The following is a 20,530-nucleotide window of genomic DNA, read 5'->3' as shown; positions in this document are numbered from 1 at the left end:
AGTATCAGTGACAGGCACTTCAAAGCTGCATATTATTAGTGTAGTGTTTGTGGTGGAGTTTTCCTGAATTAGGTTGGTTTGTCTAATGGTTCCAAACAAAAGAGTCAGACCTCACCCGAGGGTCCAAAGCTGACCAAGCAGCAATCTCAGGTGTGAAAAATAAAGCCAACAATGACGAACCAAAAAGTGCAGTTCCTCAAGTGTCCAATTGAGGCAAGCCATAAAGGAGCGAGTCAATCCCAATGACACACCCGGGTTAAAATGACCAACTTTACAGTTGAATTATACATTTTTACAGTCAGGTGCAAAATACTGTTTGGGTCTCTAGTAACTAATTTCTCCATTCAAGATATCATCCTCAACTTAATCTGTGAATGAGCTTGACATCCCAGCCATGTCAATGTGGATGGCTTCTTACTGTATATTATGTTGAACATGTGGCTTGCCAACATGTCATTTTGCTAGGTTCCACTGGCTCTTTTAGCTTATTTGTTATCTCCTCTTCAGCCCCAGACTCTCATCCAAAAAAATGGTCATTACTGGTGTCGAAAAACAAACATGGCAGCTGACAAATGACAAATCAAAAAAATCGGAATTGATGACATCACTATGGTGCTGCTGTTTGGTGAAAATGTTTTTTTTTTTTGTTTAATTCTTTTTTCTAATTAAATGCATTTTTTTGTTAAATACTGAGGAGTTTAAGTGGATTTTCATTAAACTCAAACCATGTAAGAAGTTGAGACGAGAAATTTCTTTTGGCTGACTCTTTAAAACTCGTGAAAAAGTGCCAAAACTGTCCAAAAAGGCTTTGATCCAAAGGTTTGATATTGAAGGCTTATCCCATGTATTCAACATTAAACCTTAGTTTAAATAAAATAGTATCTTCGGCTTTGAGGAAACTGAAGGGAAGAACATTGTGAAATGTTGTGCAACAGAATAAATATTCATAACATTCAAATTACCCCAAAACTGTTCAAAGTAAATGTACCTAAATTTCACAGAATGCATGCAAAGAACCGCTGTGCTAATGGTTTGTGTTGAACATATTGTAGTTATATCAGTATTTCAGGTGCCTTACTTAAGATGTTAAGTTCTTTTTATCCACTTATAACATAAGACATAATATGGCTAAGCTTTCAGCACATGTGAAAGAGTCTGTGCAGGAGGTGCAGAGTGACCTATAGGGGAATGTTAATCCAGACTCTAAATCTTACAGAATGAAGGTGGTCACCCAGCAGAGATTATTTAAGAGTACAATCTCTATATATTCAGATGCCAGAGACAAAGAGTCTCTGTTAGGAGCACAACACAACCCCTGTTCTTCTGTCTTTTGACACGTACTCAGACTTACATGGCACAAGCGCTAGAGAGCAGGCTAGAGAGCTTCAACTTGCAGAGCAGACTGAATGCAGGATGGGTTCTTTCTTCAATCTATGACAACGCTGGATACAGAAAAAGAAGTATTTTGGAACACTGGAACAGACAAAGGCAAAGTATGAGGTTGCTTAAATTTTGATTGATCAGATAATCAGCAAATTGGATGTGACAACGTTATTATCACAGGAAAAGGTTAATCTAAAAGGATGGAGATTGATGCGAGCAAAATTCCTCCAAAGCCTCCGAGGCTCCCAGTAGAGGATGATGTACTTGCATCCCAGGTGCTGGAGATCTTAGGTGGGACTCCTCTGCAGAAACTTGAGGAAACTGAAGAAAGAGACATGTGGTCGATGGAGGAGGGGGATGACTCTGTGTTCTACAGTGACGAAGAACAACCTCATGAGGACGTTCAAGCAAAAACATCTGGTGGAATTTCAAGCGAGTCAAAAAAAGTTGTCAACAGTGTGGCAGCTGATGAACTTAACGCACAGAGGGAGGAGGGTCCAGCTGAAGAATCCACTGTCAGCAGAGAGGAGATGGAGAAGGAAATTAGTCCACAGGTCAGTCTGACAGGGGACAGAGACAAAGAGCTCCAGTCTGATGGAAACTCAGAGAAGTTTGAGAGCTCATGTGAAGACTCCCAGCAACCAAACTGCACAATTGCAGACATGCAAACACAGCCTGGGGTTAATACATCAGCAGAAAAAGGTGAGAAGAATTTACTTTTTTAGTATAAAAGGGATTGAGGGGATGTTTTGTTAACAGAATGCAAAATGTATCTCCTTCTTCTTTCTCTCTCCTAGAAAATCTCCAAGTTGAGAAGGAAGTTGTTCTAAAGGCACAGATGGCAAACCTTGAACCTTTTGATGTCACTAATGAGACTAATAAAAAGCTGAATGGGGAGACAAAAGTCCCAGAGCAGATGTGTAGAGCCGAAGTCCCGCTGTTGAGCGATGCGCAGCAGATTCAGACAGACCAGAGGCCAGAAAAGGACCTTAACTTCCATGTTCCTGCGGGGTTTCATCAAAACCCCAACCCGGGCCACGCCTCCCTGCCGCACCCAAAGAAATCCGCTCAACAGAAATCCTTCGACCATCTCACTTCCTCCAAATACAGCACGGTGTCTTACCGCAGGATCAGCAAGGGCAACACACGCAAAAAGATCGAGGAGTTTGAATACATGATGATGAATTTGTAAGATTTTCAGGACGCGATCAATTTCAACTACTAAAATATTCTGAAGCTGTTTGCATTGTAATATGTGATTGGAGAACAATGTCATACAGCCATATTTAATATTTTTCATTTGATGCTTTTAGGATGAACCCATCTGATGTAAGCCAGGTTATTTGAGCAGCAGATTAAAGAAATAAGAAGCCCGGAGCTTTATAATCCTACTGCCTATAATAACTAAGCTTCCATAAGGTATTAGAGCTTCAGTATGTTAAACTCTTGAGTGAGGCACCGAGCAGTGAATCCTTAAGCGGAGGTATTTTCAAGTGATTAACTACTTATACGTGTTAATGGTTTCTGTATATGAATGAAATAAAAAAAGAAAAAGACACATGCTATTAAATCTTTGTTGTCATCGTTTTATTTGGAGTTTCATTAGAAAATGAAGATTTGTCTATGTGTGGTTGAAGAGTTTGATAAGAGTTAGAAAATCATCAAATCACAGCACAGGTTTATGGAGTGTTTTTTGAACCAACACTTCCCTCTAGTGACAAGAAGGATTTCATACAACAGGACAGTTTCCAGAGCAAAAAACCTTCACCTTAATAAGACCAATTTATAAAAGCAGAGAAGTAACTGTTCACCATCCAACAAAAATAGACATCCAGAAAATAAAACTGTCTCACTGAAAAAAAAAAGAAAGGTGTGTATCACTTTTTTTTTTTACAAATAAATCAGTTTGACATCACATGCACTCATTATGTAGTCCCAGAACAAAACAAAAACAAAAAGGCACTCTCTATCTTTGGCAGAGAAATGATTCATTGTGCTGACAAACGTCTTCTCTTTGACGTTAACTTGTAGTCGTTTGGTTTGTTCCCCTCACACCAGCATAGAGCATCTTCTTGAAAATGAACTATCTCCAGCAAAAGCAGAAAAGATGCTCGCTTTCTCTTAGGCACGAGAGTTCAAAGTTTAAAGTCAGTCCATGTTGATATGATAAAAAGGACATTGGAAACATTGCACAGCGCCACTCCCTCCGCTTCACACTAAGTGTATGTGTTTCCCCCGCCTCCTCCGGACAGTGGTGTGTGTTCTTGTAGTGTCTGAGTTTCACCACTTTGAGTTCACTCTCAGTCTTATCAATTAGTATTGTAGTGTGTGAACTGCCACTTCTGGAAGAGGTTGCTGGTTTCACACGAGTTGAGTTGGAAAGTGTCTCCCTTTGGATTGGCCTCCAGGCACATGTGGTGGGAAATGAACTCTGCTATGAGGTGCTCCCCCTACACACACACACACACACACACACACACACACACACACAACAGGAAACACAATCAGACAACAAAGCTTTGAAAACACTCCCAAAATCTACTACATCTGTTCTAAACTGGATGTACTTGACTATCATTATTCTTCTAGTCAATTTGAAAATGTTATTAAATATGTCTTATGGAGACTAAGAACACTAAAATGACAGTTTACAAAGACAAGAACAACCAATAAGGCACACAGAGAAAAACAACAAACCAAAGGTCAACCTACCAGAGCCGACTTGGAGGATTTGTGAAACCAGCGGAGTTCAGGCTTGTTGTCGTCACAGGGTTGTAAAACAGAGCCGTTGTCATTGAACTGGGCTGCTATGCATTGATCCTGGTGGCGGATTTGCTTCGTCCAGGTGTAGTTAAAGTGCTGACTCTGAAGACCAGAGAGAAGAGAAGAGTGAGGAGGATGTAATTATGCTCAATGAAAACTGAAAGATTTGGATAGATGGCTCAGTGAAGCTGCTCTGAAACCAAAAAGACTAAAATTTAGAAACTTTTAGTCTCGTCTTTGACTCCACCCGTGTTTATCCTGCCCTGGGTCGTGATTGCAGTTATGCTGATCTAGGTCTATTCCTGGATATTTTTGTTATGGCCTACCCATAATTACAACAGTCACAAGGCCAAAATCCCTCAGGATGTGCTAAGAGAAATGTAAGAAATGTGCTTTTTTTTTAATTCTGCTAAATGATCTGTTAAATCAATCAGACACCTACCTGCTTGCTTAGATCACATGTGTCAAACAACAGAGAGCCACCCTGTAGAGAGAGGCATTTTCTTAAACCCCGATTCAAGACCTACAGACAGAGGAAAAAAAAGATGATCAAGATTTTACAGAGGTGAATCAGCTCTACAAACAAGACTGCTCATTTAAAGCTGCATTGAAAAAGGGCTTTGTTGCTGTTCTTATTTTCCCTTAACGAATGTTTACAAATAGCTTTCAGAGGCTTCAATGAACAAATATCGTTTGTTCTTCAGGAGCACAATCGCAGCCTCTGTTTGGGTTTGTTAAGAGGTTCAGAAACAACACAAGCTTCATGGCGAAAAAACATCACAAAACTTTCATTTTAAATAAGATTTATTTTTAATGAAATGTAAAGAAAAATGTATCTCTCTACATACCAGGCCCTCAGCTTTCGCTAAGGGAGCGTCCATATCTGGATACACATTATCCAGGTACCACTTGAAGCTCTTGCAATTGAGCCTCTTCCTCAGTTCAATCTGCTCGGTGAGATTTCCGATGTCGACCACCTTTTTATCCAGCAGGTGGTTGTAACCGTGTCCGTAGAAAAGGTCCTTGTACTCATCCAGCCAGACCTCCGCCACCCTGGCCAAGTTACGCTCCACAGTCTTCTGCCTGTTTTTGGGGAATTTGTAGGGATTCTTTCCACGGAAGATGTGTCCCACTCGAGAGCAGGGGATGATTTCGATTTCCCCTCCGCACATCCAGATCTATGTATAAAGAGACACGTACGATGAAGAGTAACATGATGAAAGTTTCCTTAACATCAATAGCATGTGTGGTTATTATCTATGAATTATATAAGTGACATACCTTAAATGAGATCTCCATGTTCTCCCCTCCCCACACATCCAGGCCAGGATCATAAGCACCCAGCTCATAGAAGTACTTTTTGTCTATGGAGAAAAGCCCTCCAGCCATAACTGGACATCTGTAACATCACATGAAAATTAATTAAAATGCAGGAAAAAAAAAAAAGGATTATAAATATATATATCATCAGAATCAGAATCTGATTTATTGTCCAGGTATGCTTACACACACAAGGAATTTAACTTTGGTGAACTGTGCTCTCATATGTACAGGTACAACATTAAATATCAACAATAAACATAATAAGAAAAGACTAATATGAAACAGTGCAGTGGTGAATAGTGCAAAAGATGCTGAAGTAACATGATAAGAAAAATGCAGTTATGTGACAGATGGGTCAATTAAGATGTCAATTACAGTATTTACATATATATATACTGTAATTGTATATATATGTAAATATATATATATAGTCACCTGATGGGATCTGCAATAGTCATGTTATTCTTCTTGATGTACTCCTCTGGTAAGGCGCTCCAGCCGAACACCAGAGGCCATCTGAAGATACCTCTTTGGAAGTTGTCAACCAGCATATAACTGAGGAGAAAGAGCATGAATACAGTATGAGACACGATCACAACAACATGATGTGTTCACATATAGCCGTGCATTTGTCACCTCATGTCCTTATCACTGATGACTTCAATAACTGGACAGGGCACCTTCCTGCGATCCAGATACACTCTCTCCAGCAGCGGCTCCAGCCAGCCCACGTTACATTCGACGTGGGAGTCGAGGAAGGTTAGGACCTCACCTGAGTTAGAGGAAAGCAAACATCCTGCTGCAGTTAAACAAATAAGACACATCTGCATGGCATCAATTCAACTCTTATAGGGAGCAGTTGTTTGTTCATGTAGCTAACATTCATTGTTCTATATTGTTGCACTCACTTTTCAGTCCTGTGTTAATGAGACAATGACTTGTTTTTTCACTTGTTTGCACAATTCAGTTATAATAACGCCCGAATTTCCCCTCTGGGGATCAAAAATTACTATCCCATCCTATCCTATCCTAAACTTGCAAAAACTTGTCTAGTTGCAAGAGAGAGAGTAAGTCTAAGACTTTCTGCACATTTGATCCATATAAGATGCTTATTCTTGAAATGTCTTTACACACTCATTCTATTCTGCACGGCTTTTTGTAAGAACAGAGCTATAGAGCTATACAAACAAGTTTTTTAACTCTGCCTCCATTCATGTCGTAACAATAGGCATTATACTATATGACAACGAGTTAAGAGCTTGTGAAACAAGACTATCCACACATTACAGGAATGTTGGAATCTTGCACAACTCAGTAACTCAAACACATTTATATACCGGCTTCAATTTGAATAATAGGTGTACATGACTCATTAGGAGGGGTCACATAAACCAAGAGCAGCTTTAAAAAAGTAAAAGTAAGCACACAGACATATTTGTGTTTTCATTGCAACAATGATTATTACAAAGTCTGAGCACATGATCCGACATGTTAATGTAAAACCTGTGGCTGTATTAATCGTATCTTTTGTGTGGAACATGCCTCCTCGTCCATGTGTCCATTACCTTTGTACACATATTTGAGTATAAATCAGACATTTAGACAAAAAAAATCAGACAAAAAAATACTTGGAGTGCTTACCTTTGGCTGCAGCCGCTCCGGCCAGCCTGGCCCTGATCAGGCCCTGCCGCTCCTTCAGGCGAATGATTCGCACTTTAGGGAACTGGGACATGTACTTATCCAGCTTCTCCTTCAGATACTCTGTTGAAACAAAGTCATAATTGTGATTAATAAGCAAAAATACACTGTTTTAAGATAACGTACTTAAAGTGCATTTAATCTGAGTTTAAAAGAGTAGGAATCAAATAATGATGATGTGTGATGATATGTCCAGTTATATAATAATATTTCATCAGTTCAATAGCTGAGGACTGTTTCATCTGGTCTATGGAAATATGCTGTAGTATTACCTGAGTAGTAACATCAAACTCCAGCAGAGAAATAGCAAATATTTGTTTGAGGTAAATATAGACAGAGTTCATGTTGAAGCATTTTGTTTGCAGAGGAGGATCAGTTGGATCATAACCAACTGTAAAAATTAATTTCCTTGTTCAATCAGTATATCAGATCTTGTTGTCAAAGTCTTAAATCTTAAAGAAACACATTTTATGGGCAAATCTCAAACATGTTTGTGTCATCAAGCAGTTAAAAAATATAGAAAATTGAGCACAGGTTGCACAGATCTTTCTTTAAGTTTCTTGCTACATGCTGGCCTACACATTTTACCCTAATGTCCAGAAAGGACTGTATCAAGGTGAGCACGCCTTTATGTGTCATGATGTCACCGCAGAAGATCCACAAAGGGAACACTTATCTCTGATGGTTTAGCCTCTAATGCTGAGTCTGAGTTTGTCAGGCTGTGGGAAAACATTCAAGGTAACATTCTCTAACATTTACCTCTGGTGCTGAAGTCATCCACTAGAATGATCTCAGTCAGGAGGTGAGGTGGAGATCTGTTCAGCACACTGTGCACAGAGCGGAGGAGCGTGGACCACACTTCATCCACAAAACAGAAAATCACACTGGTGGACGGCAAGTCGTTGTGGACGAGATTCTGTGCGCACCTGGTAAAAAAAAATTCAATACAAATACAATTTCGGCCTCGTATTCAAAGCAAGTTTGAGTGATGAAAATATGCAGAAGAAGACTCACATCTCAGGTCGGGTGTCTGGGATCGCTCGGTCCAGTGGGATCTTGTCACTCAGGTAAACATTAAAATGTCCTTCATCCCATCTCCTCCTCACCTCAGAGTTTTCATTACTGGCAACATTCACTGCCACGCCGAATTGGCCCACTGCACGAGCATTTCTGGGAACATCAGTCGCATCCAGAGAGAGCACTTTGTGGACGCCAGACTTTTTAACAGCCATGATTTGTTTTTTGGAATCCTTTCCTGCTCGGACCTTGATTGTAGGTTTTGGAGTTTCCTTCGCTGCCTTATGAGCCTCTTTATCCTCCGCTTTCATTCTGACCTCCTTCCCTTGTGGATCCTTGTTTGGAGGTTTAGATGTTGCTTTAACAGGCTGTGACTTCTCCGTCTGATGCTGACTCACATCGGTACCATTCTTAATCTTGGGTTCATCTTTGACTTTTTCGTTTTTCTTTGAATCAGCTTTGTTTACAGGGATTTTTACGACGACTTCATCTTTTACAGGTGCCTTCTTTGTGGTTGTTAGATGGGCATGATTATTTTCCTGAACACCATGTGGCACTTTGTGTATATTTGACTCTACTACTTTATTAGAATCATCCAGGACTTGGCTTTTTTCTAGTTTTGCCCCATTTAGATCCAGATTTACAGCTTTCTTCTTTGCAAGATCACCCTGCTTTGGTTTAACTTTTCCTTTCTGTTCAGAAGCAATACGTTTAGGGTTGTCCTTGTTTAGTGGAGCATCTCCTTTGTGCTGCAAAGAGTCAGGGTTTTTACCCCCTAACATTTGGTCCTGTATCTTGCCCCCTGGTCTGTACACATGGGCTAGTTTGATGCTTGAATTGAGTGGTCCTTTCCCAGCCTGTGGAGAAGCCAAGTCCACCCTCTGAATTGGGTGTTTAAAGCCTCTTTTCATCAGCTGTGTCACTCTGTACTGCTGTCTGAAAAGCTGCCTCTCTTTTATCACTTGTTCCTTCAGCAGCTGACTGTTCACGTCGTTTAGTGATATGCGAAGTGCAGCCATGTCAAACAGCAGCCAGATGATAGAGGCAATGAACACAAACGCGAGTACCCTCCCACTACCTCTCAAGTATCTCCTAACCTTCATCATTCTCACGCTTTAAAAAAAAAAAAGTGAAATCCTCGTGAAACTTCAAACAATGTCAAAGTATCCTGTCGTCACACAGCTGGCCACTTATGGGTGGAAGGAAAACTTTTCTTTTCCTTGGAGAAGTTAGTTGCCTGCGTGGCATGCTGCGGGGTTGTCAGTCAGAAATACAGCTGTAGCCCACCACACAAAGGTTACAATGTAAAGTTGTTTCCCCCTACCGACCGTGTATCTCCCGTCACCTCCAAACACCCGAGGACATCCTGTTTCAACCGCAACATTCTTCACAGAAACTTCTCTGGAGTTGTTGTTGGTTACTTCGATGGAAATCCTCGTCACTACTCTCACTGACACACGGATTTGTACGAGGACGTAGCAACCAACTTCCACCTTGTCAGTAAACTCTGATTGGGCAGATTAACAGGGAAGTGTCGGCCTACACGGAGACAAACAAGTTAGCCGGAGTTAGATAGAAAGGTACAAGAAGTTCAGAGGTAACCTTCAAAATAAAGTTTGTTTGGGAAGACATGTATGAGTTAGGCTACAAGGAAGGACACAGGCCTACAACTCCATATTCACGTGACTACCCCTTGATAGATGTTTGAAAATAGGCTATTCAATTATTAAAACATGTTGCCTCGAAGTTTTTTTTTTTTGTTTGTTTTTGAGCCATTTGAATGATCTATAAACCCTGTAGATACCGTAAGAAAAAAAATCCAAAACAGAGAGCGCCAGATTAGCTATTTATTGGACCTTGAGGTGTTTTTTTAACTAAGTTTTTTTTTTTTAATTTCACAGCTGTAAGAAAGAAGATGGGTAAGAAAAAATGAAAGAAAATAAAAGGAGAAATTTGGAATATGATTTCACAAGTTGCAAAAAAAAACTAAGTTAAAAAACACCTCAGGGTCCAATAAATAGCGAATCTGGCGCTCTGTTTTGGATTGGCTCGACCTTAATACCCAGGGAAGTTAATATGGATAACAAAAAAAGGAAATAAGAGACAATGCTTTATCAAATTATATATATTATATATATAGACTATTTCTTTAGTCAAAATGATCTTTTGAACAATTAGCCTACACTATTGCTTATCATTGAAAACTCTTTTACGAGAAGTTTACTTTGTAGGTCCCAACCGGAAGAGATTTTCCTAAGGCAGCTTTGTAGCTTCGTGTTCACGTTAGAACGATGATTGTGACATTGTCGAAAAGTTGAACAACATGACTTCATGAATTGTTCGGTGTAAATTGTACGTAGACATGACGTCACAATATCTCCTTAACTAATGACGCTGACTTTACAGGCTCACTTTAGTCTACCTGTTCAACAGAGACAGGACACACCTTGACATTTCAGGAATGTGGATTAACTTGATTCACAGCTTTGATTATTTTGTGGGTAAAACATATCCCAACGTAAAACAAGCGAGTACCAGGTGTTTAGATTTGGGGCATTGTATAGAAAACGAGAACAATCTTCACGATTTCTTAAATGTATGATATCATGAAATCCCAAGATAAGGTATTACACTAGAATGATCCTAGAAAAAATGCCACTAAATCGTACACACTGTTGATTTAAATATCTTGTATGATCTTACAAAGAGCCCAAAATCCCATCACAGTCAATGTGTCTATAACCTAGATAAAAGCAGCAAGTAGCCTACTGAAAGTGCACCAGAGACCTCTTCCTAGTTTTTCTTGAAAAATGTTTTGTAGTTTACTTCATGTAGGCTATTGATGAGTATAAATTGCTTTAGAAGTTTTTGTTTTTTGTGTCTAGATTATTGTCAGCCAGTTTCGTTTTATACCAATATTTTAAGAAAAAAATGCACATAGAAGACATTTATCAATAAATGATTAAGTGAACTAAAACTTCAGTATTTCTAACACACACACACACACACACACACACACACACACACACACACACACACACACACACACACACACACACACACACACGCACACACACACACACACACACACACACACACACGTACGATCCCATTTGTAAAGGCAGTGTTACTGCAGCCATTAGGCAGTGATTAGTGAAGGCGACCACAGGTTTTCCTCTTCATCAGCTGGCCTCTCCTGGGACTCCCATTGGCTCCATCCAGCCTATTAACAGCCCCCCTACATGAGGAGGGAGGGGAGTGGTACCCTCCCATGGTGGCTGCCCTTAGCCACACTACACACGCTTTCATTAGTGTGTTAGCTAAATGATTGGCCTCGGGATAGCCCCCGAGCCCTGTAATGCATGTATTAGCTTATATGTTGTTGTGCACGGGGCAATTTATTCATTTATTCATCCAATTCTGCATTCACGCTCATGATGGCATCATTTGGTAAATTTGATAGTGTTTTCTGTAAACTGTATGAGCACAGGGTTTAAAAAAAAAAAAAACACAGGTAAGACAGGTGACTGAGCATACAGCTAAGAAAACTGCACATGATTTCATGCTTAGTTGCATTACCTGACATGAAACAATGTGCTTTTTCATCTTATAGGATATGTCCTTTAGCTATTGGGGTTCTGGTTCAACTCAGTTGCGTCCCATGAACAGAGGCAGTCCTTGTCACACCAGTCGCAGGTTTGAATCCCAATCCTGCAAGGTGATTTAGTACATGTCATCCCCACTCTCTCTCTCCCACATTCCCTGTCTATCTTCAGCTGTCCTCTCCAAATAAATGTGAGACCCCATAAAATAATCTTTAAAAAGCTGATGATTCATATTTTATGCAAATTAAGTGATTTCCAATATAATTTACATTAATTAGGTAGACTAAATATGGAAATATCAGTTAGTAAATTCAACATTTTCCATGAACATAAATTGTGGTATTAAAGGGAAATGACTGAAAAAGCGAATGAGGTAAAAGCTGGATGTGAAACTCCACTCTCTAGATCTTCAGCTTCTGAAGTTGGTCAGTTTAGCCTTAACATAAAGACTGTAAACAGAGAGAAACAGGTGTATGTGCTGCATTTACCTTTAGAATATGCTTTGTTTCAAGCCTGAATTTGTATATTTGTATCAAACCTGTCTAAATATATTCTATTTTTTTCCCCGCCCCAAAATCACCAGATATTTCTTTAATCTGTATTTTGAGTGTCATACTTTGATAAATGTAAATGCTTTCACTGCAACCTAAAGAAAAATAAAAACACAAAAAACAGTTCTTGGGTCCGACAGATAAATTATAATGCAGTATGGATCTCAGCAGGTATTATTTCATTCTAATGTAACATCTGGAAAATGCCATTCAAGCAAATCAATTTCACTACCTTGAAAAATTCCTGTTGACACTAAAACTGGGAGAAAAGAGTTAACAATTCCCTCCTCTATTAGCGATACTGTTTTCATTAACATGTAAAAGTGCTGTGCGAATGAGCTCAGTCATGGCTTTAGTTTTGAGAGTGTTGAGTCACCCTAACCAGAAAGTTCAGCACTAAACACATGAAGCATGAAACAATGAAGGCCTTCTTGTCATACTTGACATCTTTAAAATGATCTGTTATGACGTTTCCACCAAAGAGACAAATCATATTAAAGCAAATGGAAACCGAGCATTGACACGGGCATGTGTAAAAGGAGCTAAATGTACTTGATATCAGTAGAACATATTAATTAAACCCCGGAATTCAAATTACAACAGTTGCTGTGTGTAGAGGTCATGTTGTGCTAATATGGCACTCGTTGAAATAGACAGCCGGCAACAATACGGTTAAGTCTGACCCACTGACATTTCCAGCTCCAAATTATGCACAATGTGTGAATTAAATTAATTAGAGAATTCATTAAGAAATATGGCTCGCGGAAACGAGTATAATATTTAGTTATGTGGTGTAATTTTCTTCCATTGTTAAAGATAATTTGTTTCATAACATTTCCTGCGGTAGTTTCCCCCCCGTACTAACTATGATGTATGTAATTTGTTAGCCATTTAATTAATTATGATTAGAATTAGTGAATGTTGGGCTTGTTTTGACAGATGGTTCCCATCAGGGAGACCTTTGCACAATTAACTTATAATCAATTACATCCCATTTCTTCCTGTTTGTTACATCCTGAAGTTTGTGTGGAAAATATCCGGAGCATATGCATCATATGAATGCTTTACTCTGAATACATCAAATGAGCAATTAACTATAATTTGGCCAATAATACAAAGCAGATAAACAACTTTGAGTCATTTCATGCTTTGTGAGATACCTGCAAGCAAGTCCATCTGCTATTAATGAACGTGTGGAGCTGCTTATGTCCTCAGTTTGATGTTTTCATGGGATCTTCAAATCATAAATGTTTCTCTGAATTAATGAGATGACCATAAAATGCTTAATGATTGCTCTATACTGCAGATTTAATATTCCCCGTACACATATCGTAGTATTATACTTTTTTTACGTGTCTTGTCTTTGTCTGATAAGCTTACATATATTTATCATCTTAAGAAGGTAGTGGCGAGCATATGAGCAAAGATAAGAGTGACTGTACTTCTTTTAGACCACAAGATGGAGCCTTGGTTCTGTTCACGTTTAGCTCGGCTGGTGGGTTGCTGATGATTTGGCTTGATGGAAGAATCTGCAACAAGGACTCATGATTCCCTCTGCAATATACGCACAGGTTAGAAATACAGATTGAGTTTATACATTTGGTTCAAGTAACCACTGAAACTGTTTTTAAATGTAGAAGTTTTTAGAGTCATGATGATCATCAAAATGTTTGGATTATATAACACATGTTTTGGAAGTTTTTTTTTTTTAGTATTAAACCCCCTCATGATCCTTCAGTTATAGTCTTTTATCAAATTCAAAACTGTTTGTCTTTTTTTTGTGAACGACATTTCAAAGAGCAGGTAAAGAAACTATTTTACATTCTGTTGCATACAGGTAGAAAGTTCTCTGCATGATGGGACTTGTCTTCTTGGATATAGAGGAAAAAAACCACACTAAGACAGCTTAACAGGCTGATATTTTTCTCAGTAATTATATAATTATGTTGAGTTTTGATAGAAAGAATTAGAATAAATTTACAGTAAAACAAAAGCTGAGCTCATACTGAGTTTATTATCTGACATTTCATATTTTCATTCATCATTTTGCACCTCAAATCAGACTATCAATGAACTTCACCTTGTTTTGTGAAACTGCATTTTTCAACAAATATGTGAAACAACACCCCTATTTAAGAAGTCCAAAGCATGCATCTCTTTTTTTTTTGTCCAGGTGACATGAAGGTGATACTGATTTGGCTCCCCCTGCACATGACTTAATGTCTGACATAAAAAATAACTACATAATTTGTCTCAATCCAGAGGGCTGACTTGGCATGGACAGCAGCAGTCCTAAATGTCACCCTATAATGAGTTCTGGCCAAAGGTACACAGTTAGGACAGTGCCCGCTGGCACCTGGGATGCCCACTGGCTAGCTTTTTAGCCCACAGCCATTTGGACAAGCCCGGTTTTCTTTGTGAACGCTGCCCCACACAATCTGCATCCAAACAAAAAGTTTCAGGATTTGTAAAGTTTCGGCCGAGGACCCAGACAAAACAGACCACAACAGGATACATTTAGTTTCATAGGGCTGGAACAAAGCAAAATGACAACTTTTACATTGTTAAAATATGATAAACAGAGTGAACAGAAATGTACAGAAAACATAACCTCTTTAAGTGACTTGTAGAAGACTGAGGGTGTAAAATATGCAGTATGTGAGTGATCAAATAGTTACATGTTGTAGGCCTCAGTCAGAGGAAAATGAATTGATGTCAAAGTCTGAATTACTACAATGATCATCTCATACTCTGAACCATTCACAAACCTGCCGTTGACTCAACCTAGATAGTGGGCAGACTTTCACTTTTGAGGAACTTGACTTCTATTGTGTGACTGGTATGAGACCTATTGGCAACATGCTGCGTTTATTATCTTACAAAGACGCAGGAGACGAGGGAACATTGTATCTAAATTAACTTTTTTCTATTTCCCAGTGAATGAAATCAATTCCAGCCTTTCATGTTACTTTTCATCTGCCTTTTGTCTTGTTGCGGAATCTTTTCTCTTTCTCTCTCATTCATCTGTTTTGCCCTTTCCTTGATCTGATAGCATTAAACATATAATTAAGTCATAAAGGAGGGGACTGATGAGTGTAGCAGATGGTAATTGCGTCCTACATTTGAATGAAATGATATGCATTGCTACAATTTACAGCCTTCGCCTCATATTTTATTCAGCAACCTTTTATCTCTTTTCCTGCAGAATTATTCTGCAATAAATTTAGACATCTTATCAATAGCTGGAGTGATAGTGGCAGAAACAGGGAAAAAATGAGCCCCAGCCGTTTTATGCTGTTTAAAATAATTTTCCATAATAAAGAGGCTATCAGAGCTGCTCTATCACTGTAGAGGGGCGGATGTTCCTATTTCTAGTAAGGCTGCCCTGGGTTTGTGGACAAGCTGTCACTCGCTTTAGTCTGAAGAAATGTGAAAAGACAGCAGGAGAGGGGTTTTAGGGAAGTTCAGATGAGGTTTGTTAACTTCCCACAGAGAATAAAACGAGTAACTTTGAGACATAGTTGTAACTTCTTTCACTTGTTTTCTTTATGTTAAAAGAACTGTTATGTCAGAGCATTAAAATGAGCTGATATTAATGCTGCGTTCAGGTACTGCTCAGGTGGTCCAAGTTTCCGAGTTGGGAAGTCGTTCTTCCGACTTCAGTGTGTTACTTCAGTCGTAATGTTGTAACAACATCAAAAAACAGAGTTAATGCTACGAAAAAGATCTGAGGAATGTAACTGTTACAAGTTATATTTGAGCAAAAAGTTGATGTACAATACGTGAATTAATAAGAAAGTATGTTAACATTAACAAAACATATTTTGCCCCCAAGGAGATGATGATTCTGACGTCAAGTCGGTAAGTTTGGGCAACTAATTATTTCCCAAATTTGTTTTTTCCCGATGTTTCCGACACCACATGAAAGCAGCATATATCCCTGTTGATATTGTTCTTGGGGACTGCATTGTTTTTATTGGCTGATAGGTGGATGTGCACCTACATCAGTTAAAACAAAGTTTTACAAAATTATAAATTGAGGGTAAAAGAGGACATGCCTTTCCCCAAGGAAACTCACCTTTATATTCAGAGTAAGACAAAAACTTGAACAGTAAATGTGCATTATTTTTTTAGATTAGGTGGTTAATATACCAATTTTAACATGCCTTGAACTTAGGTTGTCAAACAATTACATTTTTAATTTCAATAGTTAATCACAATGGAAGGTTACAACATTAAGCCATTGTTGGGTTCTTGTGTTGCCTGGGTTCTTATGATGGTTCTTGTGTTGCCTGGGTTCTTATGATGGTTCTTGTGTTGATCGGGTTATATATGTCTGTTGGGTATCGTGCAATATGGGTTCTTTTCTGTTGAATTGTATTTCATTATTTTTAGTATTTTGCATTTGTTATGTTCTTGCTGTTGTTAATGTTCTTCTGTGTTTCATTTACTTTGCTTTGTTTTTGTTTTTGCTGTTCGTCAAAGCACTTTGTAAACCTGTGTTTTTAAAAAGGTGCTATATAAATAAAGTTATTATTATTATTATTATAATTATTAACTTAACCATAGAATAAGGAACTGGTTAAAGTGGAAAAAATGCATGAAAAGAGCTAAAAAGGAAAGGTAAAAAAAGTGAAATGTTTGATGTCAAAAGGTGGATAAGACTTTTGACTTGTCAACTAAGCTGTGTAGGAGTTGTTGAAAGTGAAATAGAGATAAGATTTAAAGATGCAGCAGTGTGGAGGATTACTGAGACACTGTGGAGCCCTATCTACGGAGCGCCTAAAGGGTCAAAATAGCATGCGATTAATCGTGATTAAAAACATGAATGCATTCATTTCAGACCTTAATTAATTGCAACTAGTCAACTAGTTAATGCTGACACCTGGAACATTATTTGTGTTCTTTAAAGCTCCTGTGAGGAGTTTTTGGTTAGTTAAGGAAAAGACTGAAATGAATACTGATACCTGTACAGTATAAGAAAACATCACCATCCGCAGCATGTCACTTCTGAACGCCTTTAACTGCTGCCATCGGGTCGGTGACTGAGGGATTTATTAACATTTGAACGGAAAAGATTAGTGTGAGTGAAATGATGGACAGTTAAACGACATCAGGATGAGATTTTCTGTCAGAAAACACTACTTGAGTGTGTAAATCAAGAAAGAGGTCAGAGGTGCCACAGGGGGCGTCATCGTCCCCACTAAATGAAAGTACATTATCGTGGTTTTAAAGGACAATATGTTTACAGACACACCTTTTCATGTGTTGGTGATAACTGACTGAGATGATTGATGGCACTCTTGTCTCTGTATGGTAAATTTACAGCCACAGCCAGTAGTGTATTAGCTTAGCCTTGAATAAAGCCTGTAAATAGTTGTAGCATGTAGCCTAATCCACCTATAACATCAGTTTACAACCTTCATGATGATCACAAGTTTGAATCAATACCTGCCAAACAGTATGATCCAAAAATAAAACTATATAACCTTCATGAAGAAACGATGAACTGCAGGACTGTTTGACTCTTTTAGAACGTATTAGTTTAAGCTAGGTGAACTTACAAAATCAGTTTTTTTCTTACAACTCTTGCAAAGTGCTTGTTCATGGTTGAATACTGTTCTGTCTCTAAATAACATGTAGAGTATGGTCTAGACCTACATAATAATTTAGGTGTCTTAAGCTCACTTCTGTTGTGATATCTTAATAGAACATTATTGATTGATTAGTCACAGAGACAACTTTTAATCCAGCTGGAAAATAATGGTGCTGAAATATGAAATAAATCGGACTAAAGGTTTACTTTCTAATGATTCTGCTTCATGTATTAGCACATATGTGGAATCATTGCCTGTTCCAACTATTAGACGGATCCCTTCCTTATTGGATCATTCGTACCTCCTTCCACATGAAAAACTTCACTCCTGTTGTAGCAACGAGCAGAACAGTTGAGTGGAGTCGTGCCAGAAGGAGCTTTCTGTCCCATTGACATGCTTCCCTCTTGTCAGTCCCTGGTGAAGTGCTGGACTCCGCTGATATTTGAGAACTGGTAGCTGGGGCGATATAGGTTTAATTCTCATGTTTCTACCGACCTGCCAAGTGCGGGTGTCGGGTGCCAGCTGGAAGGCTTTCATATGTTGGTGTGCACGGGTGGAGGGGGGGTGTATTAGCAAGGGCAAGCGTACAGTACATTCACAAGTGTCTCTAGCTCTTGAAGGTGCTGCAGAAGTGCTTTCCACATCTCGACACCCCGGGCACTTAGCGTTTAGTCATGATGCAGGTCCATTACCTTTAAGTACAAGTGCTTGTGTTTGGTCGCCTGTTTTTACAGCTCCTCCAGCTTTAAAGGAATCTACCTGGGGTGACCCAACTCTATTTATTGATGCCTCCTGAGTTTCCACTTGCCGGTAATAGACTGGAAAACACAGATAATGTGTTTGATCGATCAACGTGAACAAATTTCATTTGCTGGGATCAATAACAGTTTACAGTTGACAGAGCCCAAAGAACTACATTTATTTGAGCTTTTTGATTGAAGCTGTCTCTACTGCTGGCAGTGTGAGGCAGTCCAGACCGGGCCTATATGTTTCAGGCATGGACTCTTCTGTTCTATTATTGCCAGCAATCTGTATTTAAAACTAATATCAGTGTGTGCTGCATGGCTCGGGGCAAAAGGCACCAAACCAATCTGATATACAGCATGTGTTTCTTTTCGGTTCCTTGTGATGTGAATTAGAATGTGAAAAATAACAATTCCCTTACATTTTTCACTGGTATCCATTTTTTCATTTGTGGGTGTAATGATTAGATTTTTTTCTTATCCAGCAGCATGATTTGTATTATGTTTTCACTGTGTTCAAAACATAATAGAAAAGTGATGTGGAACCAAAGGGAAAAAGAGGAAATGAACTGACGTGCAGAAGAAAGACGTTTCTCCATGGCTCAACCTTTTGCAGTTTTCTTCATGTTTCTGCTTTTCATGATCATGCTCTGAAGAACGCCCTGCAGACATGTGAGCCCTTGCTCTGTGTCACACAGTTCCAGGCCAGGCCGCTACCTTCTGCACACACAGACAAAACAGCATGAGATGGGAAGTCCACATGGATAAACATTTACTACACTAGGTGTTGCTTCAGGCAAATTCTATTCAGGGGGAATTTACTTTGTACACACCGGTGTAACGGCAATAACCTTCTTATAGAGGTATTTTTACAAAGCAGTAAATGGACTCATTCTGGCTTTGGCATGAAGAGTTTATCTATATTTCTCATGTTGTGCCAAAATTAAAGGGATAATGAGAGTTCATATGTTATGTATGCTCTTTTTATGTCCAACAATTTCAATAGACAAAAAAACAAAAACAAGTAGTTTGTTAAAGCCGAATGTTAAAATGTTAAATTCACATAAGTAAGTCAGATTGTGTCCCGGACACATCTTATGTTCATGACCATGGGGACTGTAGTTTATTTAAGTAAATCCAACATACACCACCTGCTGCAAATCACACTCAGCAGTGCAACATTTACAAAATTGGTGGCAGAAAGCAGAAAGTTACAAAACAAAAAAAACAAACTTTGTCTTTGAGCTGATTTTGGTCCACTCCTATCGACTCACCGGCTGCTGTACCAGATTTTAAGTGCCAGAGTTTTGTGAAAATTCTTTGTTGGTTCATCAAGAGTGAATCTTTCCACATTAAACAAAGCCATTTGATCTCACTGATATTATATATTGATTGTAGCCTCTTCAATAATTTTAATTTTTTAAGGCAGTAGCACTAACATAAAAGTGTCCACAAAGAAAATATTTCATTTTTCTCTGTGCATATAACTGGAGATGTTATAACTGTCCTTTTACTGTCCATTTTGTTTCAAAACCTCTGTAGATAATGACCAGTGTTAGGGTAGATGCACGTAAGGATGGCGCCTTTTTGCAATCCGCTCCTCCTGCAGGCTGTGTGTGTGATTGCTGTGCGGCTGTATTCACAGGGAAGGGCATGCCCTCGCATTGGAGGACAATGCATTAAGACTGCTGGTCCCTGTGCCTTAGATTTGGCACAGGTTAGGGAGAGGCATGAGATGCATATTGTTTGTGTTCATTTGAATAAGGACAAATGTCAGATTTCCATGGCTCCAGGCTGCCTGCATGTTAGATGATCAACTCTTTTGGGCCCCTGGATCTGGGGTCATCAGT

The 20,530-nt window shown here is 38.9% G+C and overlaps 2 protein-coding genes across 2 annotated transcripts; one reads left to right on the top strand and one right to left on the bottom strand.

Moving 5' to 3' along the window:
* The first annotated feature begins 1,325 nt into the window (after positions 1-1,325).
* LOC109997177 (uncharacterized) lies at positions 1,326-2,953 on the top strand. Its single transcript, XM_020651566.3, has 2 exons — positions 1,326-2,085; positions 2,181-2,953. The coding sequence occupies exons 1-2, from the start codon at positions 1,584-1,586 to the stop codon at positions 2,573-2,575; spliced, it is 897 nt and encodes a 298-aa protein (XP_020507222.1). The 5' UTR covers positions 1,326-1,583; the 3' UTR covers positions 2,576-2,953.
* Positions 2,954-9,721, bottom strand: LOC109997175 (polypeptide N-acetylgalactosaminyltransferase 5). The gene is made up of 10 exons (XM_020651564.3): positions 8,182-9,721; positions 7,927-8,093; positions 7,111-7,230; positions 6,106-6,241; positions 5,905-6,024; positions 5,428-5,545; positions 4,995-5,324; positions 4,589-4,669; positions 4,096-4,248; positions 2,954-3,833 (listed from the first exon to the last, which is right to left on the bottom strand). Exons 1-10 carry the CDS (start codon positions 9,288-9,290, stop codon positions 3,693-3,695), a joined length of 2,475 nt encoding a protein of 824 aa, XP_020507220.1. The 5' UTR covers positions 9,291-9,721; the 3' UTR covers positions 2,954-3,692.
* Between the last annotated feature and the right edge of the window lie 10,809 nt (positions 9,722-20,530).

Source organism: Labrus bergylta, chromosome 13, assembly GCF_963930695.1.
Source record: "Labrus bergylta chromosome 13, fLabBer1.1, whole genome shotgun sequence".
Taxonomy (NCBI): Eukaryota; Metazoa; Chordata; class Actinopteri; order Labriformes; family Labridae; genus Labrus; species Labrus bergylta.
This window is presented reverse-complemented; position numbering and strand designations above follow the sequence as displayed.